At 38.3% G+C, this 19,629-nt stretch overlaps 1 protein-coding gene across 12 annotated transcripts in view; it reads left to right on the top strand.

The window, feature by feature from the left end:
* The window catches only part of ankhd1 (ankyrin repeat and KH domain containing 1), a 167,367-nt gene that overhangs the window by 87,144 nt on the left and 60,594 nt on the right, over positions 1-19,629 (top strand). For all 12 annotated transcript variants that reach the window (XM_080201536.1, XM_080201535.1, XM_080201529.1 and 9 more), the window contains 5 exons: positions 402-511; positions 792-879; positions 5,067-5,194; positions 5,325-5,468; positions 14,718-14,820. In XM_080201536.1, coding sequence (XP_080057662.1) covers positions 402-511; positions 792-879; positions 5,067-5,194; positions 5,325-5,468; positions 14,718-14,820 — 573 coding nt within the window. The remainder of the gene's footprint in view (positions 1-401; positions 512-791; positions 880-5,066; positions 5,195-5,324; positions 5,469-14,717; positions 14,821-19,629) is intronic.

The following is a 19,629-nucleotide window of genomic DNA, read 5'->3' as shown; positions in this document are numbered from 1 at the left end:
AGTCACAATCACGATGTATTTAACATGGGAAGGAATGTGTATTAATTATTACTGGTGCTAACCAACTCTGAAAATTCTATTAGAGGGGTAATGGATGGAGGACCATCAATTTCTAGCATAAAACATTGTGTAGTTTTTGAAGGCCTATCAGATGTCAAATCTAATTTGTGGAACCAAACACTTTAAGCCTTGCATCTGAAACAGAAATTGCACCTGCATTTACAAATGTTTCACTTTAATTACTGCTTAAATTATTTTGTGCGTTACAGTAATTATTCATTTAAAAACATGTTGCATTTCTAAATGAAGTGATAAAGTATTTACAGGATAGTCTTACCAGACGTTTTAAACATCCAAAATGTTTTTAGTATCACATGTTATATTTGAATTGTCTTTATTAGGAGCAAATGTGCATGCCACTACAGCTACAGGAGATACAGCCTTAACATATGCCTGTGAAAACGGGCATACTGATGTTGCTGATGTTCTCTTACAAGCAGGAGCTGATTTGGTAAGAATTGCTATATTCTGTGACAATGTTGTAGGGTTTGGCCAATGGGGAGATGTGATTGTGATCATTTAGTTGACTACAATTGGCAAATCTCTGCAAATATTATAAATAACTTTCAAATAAAATATTTTTATTGCAAGGTTAAATTACAAATGTGGTAGGATCTGTATAGTTATGTTTAATGGAATTTTGAAGTTTGCTTATTGGAATTAGCATTCTACAATTAGCATTCTAGTTTTTGAACACTTCTGAGGTTCCAAAGCTGTCATCCTTTTTTTAGGAACATGAATCTGAAGGTGGGAGGACGCCTTTAATGAAAGCTGCGAGAGCTGGCCATTTGTGCACAGTACAGTTCCTCATCAGTAAAGGTGAGACTTTGTGTTCATCCCACAGGATGTTCCAAACTTTCCCCAATATAAAATTTTGAGTTTAAAATTGTGATCTATGATGGGCAGTTTTTCTCTTAACCATACTTTGATCAATCGCTGGTGGATTTGGTGGATGAAGTGTGGAGTGTGTGGAGGACGAGTGTGCATGGGCACGAATTTTATTAATCTGGAGTAGTTGTTACAGGGCAGCTGCATTCAAGCATTGTGAAATACCCTGTTGCTATTAATTGTTTTGAATAATTTCATTGTCTTGTCTTTTTGGCTGGCCTAACCCTCAGTAGCTGACAAGTCTGCAAAGCCTGAAACATGGGTCCTAAGTCCCTTGTAGCCAGTGACTGGTGTGACTGTCCCATTTGATTTTCCCCCCTTGATGCCTTCCTCTTCCTACCCCACTCCACGACCCTACTAAATCCGGTGGATGTGAGACATTTCAATTTCTGATGATGCATGTAAGCAGAGATCATAATGAGGAGTAGGTCTTGTGATTATGTCTATTCAAATGCTCTATCTCCTGTCCCATAAAACAATTGGTGGCGATAATGAACAGCAGAAGAGTCCATAGCATCCCTACAATGCAGTAGGAGACCATTCAGCTCAGCGATCTGCACTGATTCTCTGAAAGAGCACTCTGCCTAGGTCCATTCCCCTCCCCTATCCCCATAACCCATGCGTTGTTCATGGTCAGACCATCTAATCTACACATCTTTGGACACTAAGGGGCAATTTAACATGACCAATCTGCCTAACCTGCACATCTTTGGACTGTGGGAGAAAGCTGAAACACCTGGAGAAAACCCATGCAGATGGGGAGAATGTGAAAACTCCACATAGTCATCCAAAGCTGGAATTGAACCTTGGTTGTTGATGCTTCAAGGTAACAGTCCTAACCACTGAAGATGAGAGTCCAACGATGGAGTTAGTCTGGCTGGAAGTTGGAGGTGGTGGTTAAAAAGCTGGAATGACATTGAAGGGACACCACTTGTTGGTGGCAAGACAGTGGTTGCTGAAGGAAGAAAACTGCAGACAGTAAGGGGAGCTGAACAGAGTATCCTGTGGCATAGGGGTTGGTGTCAGAGGTAGTATGGGAGGGTAGTTGGTGATGGGAGGATATAAAGTGGAGGAAGAAAAACAAAGGGAGCATAACAAAGTTAATTTGACAGGAGGAATGGGGACCAGGGTGGGCAGCATGGAACATGGGTGAACAGAAAAGAAAGACATGGAAAGTAATAGAAAGAAGGGTGGTATACCCTTGGAGAATGGATGAGGAGGATATGAGAAAGGTGAAACAAATGAGATGGGTATGGTATGTGAATGTGATTTGAAGATTTATTGTTCCAATAAAGATGCTGTTGACATTGCAGATAATTTATGGACCTCTCCTTGTACCATAAAAGAAATAAATAGGCTGAGTGAGATTACTCCCCTACTGGTGATGAAAAGTACAAGACAGGACATACCATTTTTTTCTGGGTTACCATTTTTGTTTTCCATCACAACTGAGGCACCAGGACAAACATGTTTTCGCAATAAAATTACTGGGATGTTAGAAATAGGCTATGTGTGCAATAACCCTATTGGCACGACTTAAAACCCATGTTGTGAGCAACAAGCTGATCTATTTGGGCATGTATTGTTGTTGGAGCACAGCATTCTAACAAAATACTGGTAATCTGGGTCAGGAGAATTAAAGTTTTTGGATGAATTTTAAATCCAGTATACACTTGTAAAGGGTGCTTTGGAGCTGGAGGCGGCAAAGTGCTGCAGGAGAGACGCTCAGTGGAAATATGTGTTTTTTTTGGAGTCAATTTGATTATGAAACGTGGGTGACTTCTATCTGAACAACTTTGAATTCTTGAAGACATATTATCAATGGACATATTCTGCTCATCCCCAAAACAATGCAGGTTATTTAAAATATACAGCTGCCTGATGAAGATTGCAAAGCAAATGCCTCCCATTCCCAGTGAAAAGTAACCAGAAATGACTGTGCCTAGAGGTTTTATATATCTGTGACGGATAAGATGTAGTATTATTGTCCCAGAAATTGTTATAATTCTTAGTTGACTTTGCTTTCCAAGAGGTATGGGATTTTGAAGTGTTACAGCTGGTGAAATCACAAGCAAATTATCCTATATGTAGGAAAACCTGTAGTCCAACTCTTTTGTAACCTTATTCAATGCTGTCTCAGATCCTTTTGATTTCTTGCCCATTTTCCTGTCCCTTGAATGTCAAAAATATTGAGTAGATTTTTGCAATGCATTTTTTAAAAAAAGCTGATTTTTATCAATGAAAAATTCAGGAAATGCTGAGAGAATTGCAGCTGAAACAGTGTGATCATGGAATATTATATGTTCCTGATCACTGGATTTGACAAGAATAATCCATTTCGTTGACATCCTTGAAGCAGCTGTTGTTGTAAAGATCACAAAATCCTCAATAGGAATAGGCCATTCAGCCTACTGGAACTGACCTGCTATTTAATAAGATCATGGCTGATCTGCTATGTGGCCTTAACCACACTTTCCTGCTTGCCCCATAACCCTTGACTCTGCTAATCAAAAATCAGTCTAAAACAGCCTTGAATATGTTCAATTCCCCATCCTCTGCTGCACTATGGGAAGAAATAACAATTGTGAAAGAAAAACTTTCACCATATCTTAAATGGAAGATACTTTGAATGTTTCAATAAGATAATCTCTTGTTCTTAATTGAGTGTAGGTCCATCCTGCTCAATTTTCCCTCGACAACCATTTTGTATCAGGAATCAGCTTAATGAACATTCTTTAAACTGTTTCTCATGCAAGTATATCCCTTAAGTAAGACCACCAAAGCTATACTCTGGTCTCACTAATATCTTGTACAGTTGTAGGAGGACTTCCCCCTGTTTTATTCTCCATTCCCTAGCTATAAAGGCCAACATTCCGTTTACCTTCCTAATTGTACTACCTGTATGGTAACTTTCTGTGATTCATGTAGAAGGCCATCCGGATCCCTTTTATAGTGCAGCATTGTATAATTTGTCTCCATTTAAATAATTTGCTGCTTATCTATTCTTCCTTCAAAGTGGTTAATCTGTTCCTACATTTTACTCCATCTGTTAAATCTTTGCCCATTTACTTAACCTATCCATAGCTCTTTGCAATCTCCTCCTCACAACTTGCTCTCCTACCTATCTTTGGATTGTCAGGAAATTCAGCTACAACAGTCAGTTCCTTCATCAAGTTCATTAACATGGATCATAAATAGTTGAGGCTCCAGCACTGATCTGTGTGACACTCTTCGAGATACAGTATGCCAAGTTGAAAGTGAAGCATTTCTGAAATGATCTGCCATCTACACTTAAGTATCACCCCCAACAGCATGTATCCTATCTAGTGTGGTATCCTTTTAAGTAACACTTGATCAAATGCATTTTGGAAATCCAAATATTCTATTTTTACTGAGTTTCCTTTTATCCATCCTACTTTTTGCATCCTCAAAAATCCTGTAAACAAATTTTTCAAGTACTATTTCCCTTTAACAAAGCCATAGTGAATTTTCCTAATTGTATTATAATTTTAAGTTTTAAAGTTTATTTATTAGTGTTACAAATAAACTTACATTAACACTGCAATGAAATAACTTCATTGCATTTTCACAGTAATGTAAAATTTCCTAGTCGCAACTCACAGAATTTAGCATGGCCGATGCACCTAACCAGCATGTCTTTGGGACTGAGGAAACCGGAGCACTGGAAGGAAACCCGTGCAGACGTGGGGGAGAAGTTGCGGGTTCCCCACAGACAGTGACCCAAGCTGGGAATTGAACTTGGGTCCCTGGAGCTCTGAGGCAGCATTACACTGTGTCCTACTACTACCACCTTAACAATGGATTGCAGCCTACCTTTTGAAGTAATAATAATACGTTTATCAAGTGTTATTCACCTCAAAAACTGCTGAGGAGGAGTATATAGATGTAGTTTTACCTTTCTCCATCTTGCCTATTCCAGAAAAATATATGTATTTTTAATTGAAAGTTGCTTTAGAGAATAGCTGTGGCATTAGAAGTTATTGCGTGCATACTAAATTATGTTTAAGGTATTACTGGAATTGATGCAAAATATGTGCAGATTGTGTATTCAGCCACAAATGTTCCACATGAACCAGGTTCTAACTTTGTCTTTGCAGGGGCAAATGTAAACAGGGCTACAGCTAACAATGATCATACAGTGGTCTCTTTAGCATGTGCTGGAGGGCACCTTGCTGTTGTTGAACTCCTTTTGGCACATGGCGCAGATCCTACACATCGATTAAAGGTATTTAAATTCTCCTTCACAAGATCTATTTTTAAAGAACTAAACTGTACAGCAATTTGACATAGCAAATATCCTTTTAGAAAATTTATTTTATGAAAAACAAGAGCTGGCTTAATTTTGTGTTTCTTAGGATGGTTCCACTATGCTCATTGAAGCTGCTAAAGGGGGGCATACAAATGTGGTTTCGTACTTATTAGACTACCCAAACAACATCTTGCCTGTACCGGGATCAGATGTGGCTCAGCTCACGCCACCTTCACACGACCAGTCTCAGGTGAGTTTACCAATTACTTGCAACCTGCTGCACCTCATTAAAATTTAAACCACTAACTTTAGTCAGACTGATAGGACAGCTAGCTTATCTGCTTTTTAAGCAGGTGCTAATAAAAATGCAAACTTGAAGCAAGGAAATTTTGTTCATGTTATCTTGTGGGGTGTAAGTCTGAGCAAATTTTGTTTTTTCTGATTTTATATATTTCATTTTAACATGCTATGTAAGTTCTATTTACAAAACTCATGTCCACATGAAACAAAGTTGCGCATGATTTGAGAAATCACAAATTGCAATTGTCACACATTGAACAAGACTAAAACTTTTACATCATCTTATATGCTTTTAAAATTTTTAATATCAGCTACAGCCTGCATTCCTTTTATTTTTTAAATGATAGAATTTAAAAGCTGAAATTCATCAGGTATATTGGCATAAAGTCTCCCTAATGTGGTTCCTAATTAAGTTACAATCAGCGCTAGTCATGCACATTAGAATTTGAATTTATTTTTCAGCTTGTTTTAATTTCCTAAACTCAGTCTTCTGGTAGCACCCCTGCTAAACTGATTACATTTACTGAATCCCATAACTGTTCCGGTTTCCTTCAGAGTTTCAGATCCCTGTCTTCTCTTTCTGACACAATACTGCGCTCCTTCTCTTAAGTCCTGTGTATTTTTATGTCTGTGCCCCTGAATCGCTGTCACTAAGCAACAGTAAAGTTTTCTCTTTTTCTCCCTCACTGAATTATCAACCCTATAACTTCAGAGGTTGTAAAATCTCAAAAGTGTGTTTTTAAATATATTTATAGATATATGTAATATATTTAATATATATTACATAAAACCCAAATGACCTGACTTTTCAGTCACTTATTACAGTTCATGAACAGAACTTAAAACGGAAAAAAAACTTCCTTAACACACAAATATATATAAATTAAGCATTGTTCATAAAAGGGACTGTGATGCCAAAGAATAACTGACATTAGAATATTACAAAGAATGAGGGACCTGAATTATGTGCAGAAACTGGGGAAATCTCCTTTGTAGTAAAATAGGTTAATAGGTATAAGCAGCTGTGATATGTAAGAAGAAACTGTTTACATCTGCAGGACACTGAGTAACTAGAGGACATACCTCAACTGGCAGAAAATGTAGAGTGCTGTGGGAAAACATTTTTGTGTATTGAGTTAAATCTGAAATGCACTTCCTGAGAGAGTGGTGCACAGAGTTGGAAGCGTTGCTATCAAGTAGCATAACTTGCTTATGGATGCTGAGTTGGGTTCCTCCAAGGTCATTCAGCTTATGACCTCATTCCAGCATTGGTTCAAATGTGGACAAAAGAGCTGAACTTCGTAGGTAAGGTGAGAGTGATTCCCCTTGATATCAAGGCAGCATTTGACTGAAGGTGGCATCAAAACTGAAGTGGAAAGGGGCAGTGCGTGGGGGGTGAAAATGACATGGGGGACTCCACCTAGCACAAAAGAAGATGGTTGTGATTGTTGGTGGTCAATCATCTCAGTTCTAGAATATCACAGCAAGAGTTCCTCAGGGTGGTATCCTAGGCCCAGGCATCTTCAATTACTTTATCAATGACCTTCCAATAACTTTTGTTGCTGTTTAGATCAGAAACTCAAGTGTTCGATGGAGCCTGTCTGGTTTTGCATCTTGAATTGGTTAGGGTAAACAATAGGTTTCACTTCAGGTATGACCCATTAGGGAGCTTTTATCTAACAAAATTTATTTAAGAATATTACCAATAATTTCTATCAATTACAAACAATACCAAAACAACCATAATACTGTATAATCCTTAACAAATATAGATACTGTCCCAATCAAACAAATCCCTTAGACAAGACCCTTCAAACCGGTTTGATAAGCATAGACTAATGCTCGCGTGATACTGGAATTGAGTCCTTTGGGTTAAGTCTGCAGTTCTCTGGATAGACTTAGAACAGTTTGAAGTCAGAACAGCTTCCCAGAACACCGGGGACTCTTAGCAAGCCACCAACAGCAGATTCTCCCCTTCAGAAAGGCTAGACCTTTCAGATGACCAGAATTTCCAAAATCGGGGAGAGAGAAACACTTGCAGTTTAATGTCCCTTCTAAAACCTCAATCCTGCAGCTCAGAACTGCAAATGAAAGAGCTCCTGTCACCTGATATGCCGACCAGTTCTTCTGACAAAGAAGAACCACAAAAGTTCTCAATAAAAATAAACCCCCGTTTCAGTAGCTTAAGGAGCAATAAAAGGACATCTGGTAGATAGCTAGACAGAAATGACAAACATTGAAGCTGAAAGCTCCAGAGATCATGATTTTATAAAAAAAAACTTAAAGGTACACTAATGTCACACTTTCAAAAAGATATTTGAATTTGGATGACCATCTTAAGGTCTCATGACACAATTACAAGTTTGAAGATTTACTGTAAAAATCAAGCTAAAAGCAGCAGTAACTGAGCGCGTTTTTTAAAATAATTTGTAATCTTAAGAGGCTTCCCCATTTAAGTTTTAAAATGGCCAGAAATCCCTGTCACGTTTATACTTTACACAGTCCCTTAAATGGGACTATTCCCCAGAACTAATCCAAAGCTGCTATTGAATCCTGATGCCCATTTCCATTTTTCTTTCCCAGCTGGGAGACGTCTAATCCCAGAACTGACTTCCACTGAGGGATACACTAGAGATTGTTTTACTAAGGCAGTAAAACTTCTAGCCTGTTTTAAATCCTCGCATCACAGTCTCCCCACTTTGTGTGTGAGCTCCCATCTGTGCTCTGTGTCATGAACTGTAGGGTCAATATTTTCTTTGCTTCAGGTGCAGGATAAACAAAGAACAAAGAACAACCCAGCACAGGAAACAGGCCCTTCGGCCCAACAAGCCCGCACCGCCGCATCACCCTACACCTATTCTACCCTGCGTATCTACGAATAGAACCCCTGACTTAGCCAGATTCGGGGGAGAATAGTGTCAATTTGGTAAAACCAATCAGCCTAAGAGCACATCTTTGGGATGTGGGAGGAAACCAGAGCGCCTGGAGGAAACCCACGCAACCACAGGGAGAATGCACAAACTCCCACAGACACAGGCCCAAATCCATGTATCTGCACAGCTAGCAGTGCTAGTCACCGAGCTGTTGCGGCGCCCGTCTACCGGTCCAGGATCAAGCACACACACCGACACGAAGTACTAGGCCACTCCCGGAACCTCCAGGAGCAGCCCACGCACGACCCACCGTGTGCATGCCCCTCGTTTGACAACGAGGTGGACCTTCACCTGCAGAGTGAAAAGACAAAAACGTTAATCACAAGCCTGCCTTTCCGGTGTCTCCCGAGGTTCTAACCCTTATTCAATAACCCTTACCATAACCCTCCATCCTCGTTTCACTCATGTGCCTATCTAACTGAACCTTAAACGAGTCCAATGTTCCCGCCTCCACCACCCCACTCGGTAGCGCGTTCCATACCCCCACTACTCTCTGCGTAAAGAACCTTCCTCTCATATCCAAATTATACCTCTCCCCCCTCACCCTTAAATCATGTCCTCTTGTATTCGTAACCAATCTAGGGAGCAGTCTCTCACTATTGACCCTGTCTATTCCCTTCAGTATCTTATATACCTCTATCAGGATTGGCTGCTAATTTTTCTGTTTTCCTCCTGTCTCTCCATTCAGTAAAAAGTCTGACAACACCAGGTTTTAGTCCAACCGATTTATTTGATAGTAAACTCTCAAGCTTTCTATCAAATAAATAGGTTGGTCTAAAACCTGGTGTTGTCAGACTTCTTACTGTGTTTACCCCAGTCCAATGCCAGCACATCCACATCGTGACGTGTCTCCATTGATGCAGACTGACTTAGAGTCAGAGTTTTATAGCACAAAAAGAGGCCCCTCATATCTGCACTGGTCATCAAGCACCTATTTATTCGATCCCATTTTGTAGCATCTTGTCCAAAGCCTTATGCTGTGGCATTTCAAGTACTTATCTAAATGCTTCTGAAATGTTGAGGGTTCATACCTCTACCACCCTTTCAGGTAAAGTCTCTCACCATCCTTTTGGTGAAAACATTTTTCTTCAATTCTCCAATAAATCACCTTAACTCAAGTCGGTCCTCCTTGCTATTGACCCCTTTGCTAAGGAGAAAAGTTTCTTCCTATCTCGCCTATCCATATCCTTAATTTGGTACACCTTTGAGGTCCCCTCAGCCTTCTCTGTTCTTAAGAAAAACAACTCCAACCTCGCCAGTTCCTCTTCATAGCTGAAATGCTCCAGCCCCGGCAACATCCTGTTGAGTCTCCTCTGCACCCTTTTTCGTGCAATCACATCCTTCCTATGGTGTTGCCATCAGGACTGCACACTTGTGGTCTAACGAGCATTTTATACAGCTCCATCATAACCTCTCTGCTCTTTTTATTAGCCAAGGCATAGAATATAGACAAGTATATCATATGCCTTTTTAATCACTGTATCCTGTTGCCTTCAGGGATTTTTGGATGTGCATCCCAAGGTCCCTCTGGTCTTCTGTGCTTCCCAACATCCTACTGTTTATTGTGAATTCCCTTGTTTTGTTATGCATCAGCTCACTCTTTTCAGAGTTAAATTCCATTTACCGCCATTCTGCCTATTTGATCGTGTTCTGCTTATATCATCCTGTCCAAGGCTTTCCTCCTTGACCCCTCCCCACATACCCCAACATTCATGCCTTGATCATTAATGTACACTGCAGATAATAAATGATTTCAGCACTGATCCCTGTGGTACACCACCTGGACACCAGGCACAAAAACAACCTTGAACTGTTACCCTCTGCCTCTTGCCACTAAGCCAATTTTGGATCCAGTTTGGCAAAGTGTCCTGGATCACGTGGGCTCTTATCCGCTTGATCATGTGGGACCTTGTTCGAAGCTTTACTGACGTTCATGCATCCAGAGGAAATGCATATGCAAATTCCACACAGGCAGTCACCCAAGCCCAGAATTGAATCCCGGTCACTGGCACTGAGGCAGCAGTGCTAACCACTGTACCATCGTGCCTCCCTCGTTTGGACATGGGGATTTATCCATTTAAGTCTGCAAGTCTCTAAAGATTGTGATATTTTAAGGAATTCTACAACTTGATACTACAGTGGCTTGCTCTGAACTTTTTCCCTTTTCACAGTCTACCTGCTAGGCAACATGTATCATGTGGAACTTCTGACCAGATAGAAATACTAATTAACTGTTTTCTTGACTGCCTCCCTCCCCAACTCCATTCTGTCTTTGAATTATTTAAATAAATAAAGTCAGCACAAAAGTTCTTCCCATGGGGATATTAGCATATTTTTCAGTAAGGCTCTTGATTTGGGCCTATAGCAACCAAGCTGCAGGGACTTGTCAGGCAAAACTCAAAGCAGGCCACGTAAACTCCTTCATTTCTTAAGTGGCAATGCTAAACATTAACTTAGCTTTTGTAACAAATGATTAAAGAAATTTTGAAGGTAGAAAGCTGAAAATTCATAAACTAATCAAACCTCAAGGATAAAGCCACTAAATGAATTCCATCTGCAATATTAGATGCTTGGAAAGCTATACCAGAGGCAATATTACACTTAAAAATTCATTATAAGGCAAATAGTACCTGCATACCAGCAATGAACTAATGTGATTTCTATATACAAGCAGGATGATAAGTCAAAGGAACTAGACAGTTGAACATCAGCGGTAGGAAAATGGAATTATTACTCAAAGATGTAATTGGATTAATATTTCTAGTTTCTGGATGTTTTTCAGAGTGGTTAGCATGTTCAAACATGAAGGTCATGCTTGACCAATCTGAACTTGTATGAAGAAGTAATAGAAAGGGTAGATAAGGTTATTGTTCAAACAAGTGTCTGGATTTCCAAAAGCCCTTTAAGGTATGGAACTTAGTTGATTCTAGATCAAAGCATGTGGAATCAGAGAATAACTGGATAACAAACTGGCTACAGAACAACAGTGGAGGTCAGTAGCAATTACTCATTGGCAAAAAGTGGTGTTCAACAAGGATTAGTCCTTGGACCATTATTGTTCACTATTTTCTTAAATGTTTTGGAACTGAGAAAACAATTTCAATATTTGCAGGTGATATCAAATTAAGGGTTAATACAGAAAGTTCAGCAGTGTGGACGTAAAGAGGATATTTCCACTTCCAGTAGTAAGGATCATAGATATGAGTCACTAATAAGCTTGAGAGGAAATTTTTTGCCCAGAAAATAGTTAGAATGTGGAACTCCTCAGGAGGTAAGTTGTATATGTGTATTTGAGGGGAGTCCAGATACTCTCACAATTGAATGTAGTGTTAGGGTATATTGATGTGGTTAGATGGAGAAGGATAGAAGGAGACTTATGTAGAGCATAAACTTGTAGGGCCAAATGGGCTGGTGTGTGCTGCAAGTAATATGTAATGTCTGTTCAGTTGTTGAATAGTCTTATCAGAGGTGGAGGAATCAAGACCATGACTCTTTCCACCCCCAGCCAGGCCCTCTGTTGTCTTGTATGATGTATTGCATTGTGTATCTTTATTTGGAAAGAACAGACAGATGACAGTTGAGGCTTGTAGTTGATTATGATTGATCAGCTGTTAGTTGTGGCGATGTGCATGAGGTGCAAGTATGGAATTTACTGTCCGATTAAGGAGTTGCACAGAGGTGCACGCTGCAGGATTGGGTGATAGAGCAGCTCTCATAGCAAGTATGGTCAGAAGTGCCTATTCTCAGTTTTGTTTTCAGAGTTGTGTGGCAATATCCTGGCTGGTGGACAAGGAAACTTATCTTTCCAGCTCTAAGTAGGTCATTAAATTGCTTCCTATACTTTGTGAACTGGTTGAAAAAGATTATCCAATGCCATCTCCCTCCAGACTGGCAGGAAGTTTAAACCATTATTTTGAATTCTGTTCTTTTCCTGACCCATTTTAAAACTCCAGTGTCATAAACATAGTGTATGAGAATAGATTAGGGACTTTGATAAATGGGAATGCCAATGTCATAAACATAATAAAAAGGTACTCAAAGGAAGCTTGGTTTATTCATGGGATGTGGGCATTGTTGACAAGACTAGCATTTGTTGCCTACCCCTAATTGAACCTGAATTGAGTGGCTTGCCCCACTATTTCAGAGGGCAGTTAAGAGTCAACCACGTTGAGTCTGGAGATGCATGTAGCTGGAACAGGTAAGGATGGCAGATTTCCTTTCCTAAAGGACATTAATGAACCAGATGGGTAATCACAGTGGTGGAAGTAATAGAAAAATTTGGTAGGATTTAAACAGAGATACCTAAAAAGTTGACATTGCTCCAAGTAAAAGTCACCTGGCTCAGTTGAAATGCACTTGTGTGATGAGGGAAGTGTATGTTGAAATCATGGAGGCTTTGGCCAGAATTTTCAAATTGTCGGGTATGAGAGCAGTGCAAAGGACTATAAGAATGCAAAGGTTATGCCCCTGTTCAAAAAGGGTAGAGGCATAAACCCAGCAACTACGTACTATTGTACCTTATGTCGGTGGGAAATCTTTAGGTTTGATAAACCAAGACTAAATTAATATGGCAAATAAACCTAAATGATGAATTTGTTAAGCCAAATGGTAATTGTTAGGTAAATGTTCTAAAATATATAGCAGTAAATAAACAGAGGAAAACATTTAAAACACTTCAAAACATTCAACAAAACTATGTTCTATTGAAAAACAACCTTGTTAAAAAAGACCCATCCATGGCTCACTTGAAGTTGAAGATAGTATTAGATTTTAAAAAGTGTATTAGATTTTAAAAAGTAACTTAGAAGAGGCTTAAAATGTTTGAGAGAACAGTAACAAGTCTGAGGATTGGCAGTGTTTTAGAAGCCAATAAAGGGTCACCAAAAAGTTGATAAAGGGAAAAATTGAATGAGAATACATTGGTCAGAAATATGAAAACAGGTTGTAAGAACTTTTGTAAGTATGTAAAAGGGAAGAGATTAGCTAATGTAAATATTGGTTGGAAGCAGAAATGGAAGAAATTATCATGGTAATAAGAAAATGGCAGAGACCAAAAGAGAGAATGCTGGAAAATCTCAGGAGGTCTGGTAGCAGAGAAAAGAGCTGACGCTTCGAGTCCAGATGACTCCTTGTCAAAGCTCAATTTGCTCAATGTCTCTGCCAAATGGCTGAAATATGAAGAAATTCATGTAATCATGAAGGAAAAGTACTGAAGAAATTTAGGGCAAAAATCTGAAAAGTCCCCAAAACCTAGTGACCTACACCCTACAGTTCTAAAAGATTTTACTGCAAAAATAGTGATTGCACCAGCTGTGATTTTGAAAAATTCCTTTGATTCTGGAACACTCCCATAGGATTGCAAGTTGGCAAATGCAATGTGGCTTTTCAATAAAGGAGGGAGATATAATGGGGAACTGCAAGCTTTTTATCCTGGTGTCAGTTGTTAGGGCAATGTTGGAATCTACTTTTAAGGAAATCTTAGTGCACTTAGAAAAGCATAGTATGATTAGAACTCATCAACATGGCTTTATTTAAAGGAAAGTCTGATTTGACAGTATTAGATTTTTAAAAAATGTAACTTGTAGGAAAAATAATGGAGAACCACTAGATGTGGAATATATGGCTTTCCAAATGGTATTCAACAAAGTGCCACAAAAAAATGCTAGACGGTTCAAACATAAGGGATCTCTTGCGTTATGAATAATAGAGTACAAAAGGAAAAGGGCTGTGCTAAACTTTTTATGAATCTGGTTAAGTGCTATCTGGAAAACTGTCCAATCCTGAACACCATACATGAGAACGACAGAGGAAATTTCCAAAAATAGTAGCAGTGATTGAGGAGTACATAGGCTGGAGAAATGGGCTTGCTGTTTTACAGCAGAGACAGAGAAGATTTAGTCAAGGTGTTCAAAAACATGCAGTGGCAGAAGGGTCAATAATACCTCAAATTTAAGTTAATTAGCAAAAAAAAACCAGAAGGGAGATGAGTTTTTTTCTACTCTATTGTTGCGAACTAGAATGTATTGCGTGTAGGATGCTCAAAGCAGACTCAATAGCAACTCGAAACGAAATACTTGAAGGGGAAAAATGTGCAGGGCTAGGAACAACATTAGATTGGTCTTTTTATTGAAATTGAGGCTTTGGTAAACATTAGAATTTTACTTTGAAAGAAAATTTTATGTGAAGTTGGGCATCACTTACAGGAGTATAAGTTTGTGATTGTTGTGCTCTTAATTTGCAATTGAATTGTTGATTTTTTTTTTCAGGTTCCCAGAGTACCAGTGCAAGCACTCGCAATGGTAGTTCCACCCCAGGAACCTGACCAGTCTCCAGCAAATGTTGGAGCTACGCTTTCTGTCATTAATAAAGGTGAGGGTCTCTTGTTTTCTTATTAGTTGAGGGAGGAAGTTGATGTGTTTTTCTGTGGATTTTAAGTGTATAGTTTCCTTCCCAATTACCATCCCTTAGGGGCCTGAGTCTCAAACAACACTGAAGGAACCATGAAGGAACATGTAGGAATTGTACCTAACAATTCATTTGATTTCATAAATTAAGCACATGATTTCATTTGAGGCAAGTTTAATTCCTAATTTTATTTTTGCATAGATTATTTAGGATTTGTTGAGTGTAACTCAGTTCAAACACTACTTGTGCCCTTTGAAAGTCAAGATTTTCTGCCTCTTATGGTTTTGATCACTTTTCATAGATGGTCACCTAGCTAATGGCAGGGAACTGGTTTAGGTAGGTTTTGTGTGTAATTCCTAAAGCTGGAGTTCTAGGGTGAAAATTTTCATGGTCGTGGCAATCTGTTAGAAAATGCCAATTTACTTTGCTTTTTGAGGTGAGAGAATAGGGAATATTTTGTTTGAGAGAGACATACCATTGATATTTTAGCATGTAGTCATGATTTCTATTTATGAGGGCTTCAACTGAGACCAGAAAGCTGTTTAAGAAAAAAACTTGATGTTACTCATGTCTCTGAAATGGTTCTTAAGGCCATTACAGCATGTACATTGGCTGCTTGGGTGGCCCACGGAGTAAGCAAAATATTGGTCTTGAGAAATGTGTAGTGTAGTTGATTGTATGTGAAGCTACAATGTGCTAAAGCTGAGAGAAATTGCATTCCTAGATCATTTTAACTTAGTGCCTCACACAGTCCCCATGAGGAAGCTGGAAGCTGAGAGAGTACATAAGATGTGTACTCCAAATCCAAGATCCATAATAAAGGTAGTTAAGAAATTCACTGAACTACTTTGCCTAATAAGGAGTCAAGTATAATCACTATTGCCCATTTCATGCAGTGTCACCATCAATGTTTTGTAAAATGACTTGAGTGCTTTCCAAGAATTGCTGTGCCTTCCAGGCATTGCTGAAAGAATTAGTTTACCATTATAAAGATGATCTCTTGTGATATTGGTGAATTTGTGAATTTATCTGGGGATACAATCTGCTTTACTTAAACAATGTTGAACCATGGGTCAACCAACACCTTTTATATTAGCAGATATCTCAAGAGCAGTATTACAACTGAGGTTTGGCCCTATTTGCTCTTTGATATAAATACTGGGCTCATTGATGTCAAATTGATCAGGTCTATGGGGAGGAAAAGTATTGAACATTGGATCTAATGACCTCAAAATCCCATGCCTAATAAAGCTTATGGATGCTTGAGGTATGTCCTGAAAATTTGTCATGTTTTCACCCCCTACTTGTGCAAAAGAAGGATTTCCTTTGGTTCACTTGAGAAATCCAGATCCCATAGGTGGATTTGTGGCATAAAGGGGACATAGTTACTTCAAGGAATTTTTGTCTAACGTTAAGTACTTTGGAGGTGGAATAATTCTTGTTGCACAAAGGATTTCTGCCAAAACTGTTAAATGAAGGCCTAGATTTAGCAGTTGATGAGGAAGTCTGGTACATAATATTGGATTTAGATATGTACAAGATCAAAAATGGTATGTATGTTGCCAGCTGTCCTACATATTTCCTTCCACATGCTGAAAGCAAGTGACTGTGGCTAAGGAGGAAACTGAGACCTCCATCTTCAATACCTTTCTCAAAATCCATTTGTTCAACCAAACTGTAATCATCTCTATCATCTTGGCTCAGTCATTTTTCTTTGACCACCTGTGAGCTTTGGAACATTTCATCACATTGAAGATTCTATAAAATATAAGGTTCTGTTGATGATAGGAAATGCATTTTTGTATGTCCAAAACTTGTAGTGAGGCAAGCAGTTAACACTGAAGTTATGCACCTCAAATTGAGGTATGGTGCTCATGCTATAATCAGGCAAACAGTGGCATTACATTCAGTTTTACTGTTCACCATGCTGTTCCCTGGTGTCAGCTGAATTGTAGGGAGTTATCAAGACTGCACTTGTCAGTTAGTGCTCAAGCAAAGACGATCCTCCTTGGGAAGGTTTTATGGATGTCTTTGTTTCTGATGTGATGATCCTTGTGGTGGAAAAATAGAAAAGGATCAAGTGTCCATTCCTGATTTAGTAATTCAATACCTGGAGTCTAATAGATTTCCAGTTGGCATAGCTGATGCTTGACCAACAAGCTTAGCTGCTGAGAGGCCTGTTTTGGAGGTGGGCAGCAATTCAGTTTTACATAGCACAATATAAAAAGTTGCCGCCTTTGGGTAGTAACCCTAACTTGACAGCTGGAGGAAACTTACCATGCTCTGTCCTGGTAAGATATGCAGCACTGGCATAATTAAGCTCCGGCACAATGTTTAGGCTAAGAGGAAAGATTGGGAGGGTCTTCAAAAGTCTCGGTATTTAGGCCATTATAGCGTTTCCCTGCAATGTTCAGCTATATCATGTGAAAAGAAACTACTCGTGTGGATTCCTTAATAGCATGATTTAGAGCTGTTACCTTGGTAGTGGGTTTCAGTGTATATCAGGGTACACAACCATTAAAAAAAATTGGAAATTTTCAGTTTGATTTAGTCTTAGAAATATTATATTTTATGACACAACTCTCAAATGTGGTCTAATGTGTATCTCAGTATTTTTAAGGATTTAAAACCAGATAAAAGATTATTTTAAAAGTGAGTTGAGTGAGAAACATACAAAAAAGAGTGGATTTAACATTTACTAGAGTTATTATTCCTAATGCTAGCTACTTATTATTTTGGAATGCTTTCATATCTGAATTCATATTAAACTTTGCAGTAATAAGCTATACTTCTCTATGTATGAAGATAACCAATAACTAGGGGCTCCTTAGTTAAAGGAAAGCTGAAGACACTGCAGCAATTCTGTTGGTGATCTGAATGACCTCCAATCATCTGAAGGGATTGTTCAGTGGCTCCATGCTAACTTAAGCGCTTGCTTTTGTAGGCGAGAATGGTGATTAGTGTATGAAGTATTTTTGCAGGTGTACGGCTGGAATTGTAAGCAAACGTGTGGCATGTGAGATCAACTACTGCAGTGCCTGCTGACTAACGGCAGGAGGTCTGCTATTGCAAAATTCTGTAATCAGAATTTTTTTCTGGAAGGAGAAACCAATGCTGCCACAAATTTTCAAATGATTAGAACAATGATAATTGAGGCTCCATTGTAATGCACTACTCTATCTAGCCTAACTTTTTAAAAAATATCTTTATGTAACTTATTGTTAACAAATACCTGCTGGGATTGAAATCAACCAAAAGAGTTGTCCTTTTCAAGATGACTGTTTTAGACTCTCAACAGGCTGATGCCTGCAGCTGCCTTTATTGCGAAGTACATAATTTTAAACTAGATTAATTAGCAGTGTAGGAATGCATTTAACTGTTGCAAAAAGTAACCTTTTTACATTAAAAGAATTCTCAAGTAATTGAAATATTTTGTTAGTGTCTGTACAAGCAACTTGTACAGACTAAGTTGCTTAGTCTGTACAACTAATGGTCCAGACTTCAATAAAGAACTTCTTAATGCTTTCTGCTTAAAGCATGTCTATCTATATAAATTATATTTTAAGACTTGGATCGCAAACTTCGCTACTTCCGTTTTGTTGTACTAATATTGTTAGTGTTGCCATTTCTCTAGGTGCAGCAACCCCAATCAGGACCCAGTTTCAAAAAAAAACGTGGACAGGTTTTGCTGATCCCAGCAGGTTTAGTTAAGGATTGTCAGCTGCTTCATGAGATCTGTGCTTTGGAATTGGTAAAACTATTAGAGTAATAGAACAACAAGAAAGCAGATGTTGAAGTCATAAGCAGTGATCAACATATTGCCCTTTCAATGTTAATTTAGGATACCCAATTTTTAAACAATGGAATAGAAGCATTATCACCAGCATCCTGTTAGTCACAGCCTTTTCTCAATTGCTTGAAATAAATTTAGCTAAATATATAAATATAAAAATAAATCCAGAATTGTTTAGAAAATCCTGATCTTGGTCAAAATTATGAATAACATTACTAATTTACCTGTGTAAATTTTCCTTGCATCTAGTTTTTGATGCATAATATGCAGGTGACTGCATAATTTTAAAATATTTTTAAAAAGATTGAGACATTGGAAATGAGCTGTTGTATTTTCATCAACTTGCTAAATCAACTTGCTTACAATTTTAAAATGACTTTAATATCGGTACTAATACAATGAACTAACTGGCCACCATCTACTGTGCCACTCTTCATTAGCCAATTTCAGTCCCTTTTTTGGATTATTACATGATTGACATTAAATGTTATATGCTAGAATAAAAATAAAACAAATTATTAGCTAACACTTACTATTGCCCTGTTGTTGAATTAGTTTTACAAAAATGCAGCTAATATTGAAAAAATATATTGACAGTAAAATTAATATTACTGAAAAAATTAAGTAATTCCAGTCGATAACTGAGCTACTGGACTATTATCTAATCTTTTAGTTGTAAAAAGTTTGTTTTTTGTTTAAGACATCCAGTTTTCATCACAATATAGCATTGCTCCAAAATTAAAATGCAATTTTTCTGTGAAAGGCCACTTTGTTATATAATCAAGGGATGTCTGGATGAGAATTGCAATTCAGATTTGTTTTGGATCACAGTTCAAGGGGTGTTTTCATGAAAAATGATATGCCAATCCTTTTTGTCATTTGTGTAAACACAGCATAGAAGTCATCACATTTGTATGTACTGTTGCGGCAAATGATGTAGTGTTCTTTTTGCCAGATGCTTTCACTTGAGGATGGTGTCT

The sequence above is a fragment of the Carcharhinus amblyrhynchos genome, chromosome 13 (assembly GCF_965287045.1).
Source record: "Carcharhinus amblyrhynchos chromosome 13, sCarAmb.v2.hapA, whole genome shotgun sequence".
Lineage (NCBI taxonomy): Eukaryota > Metazoa > Chordata > Chondrichthyes > Carcharhiniformes > Carcharhinidae > Carcharhinus > Carcharhinus amblyrhynchos.
The sequence above is the reverse complement of the archived record's forward strand: the minus strand, read 5'-3'. Positions and strand labels throughout refer to the sequence as shown.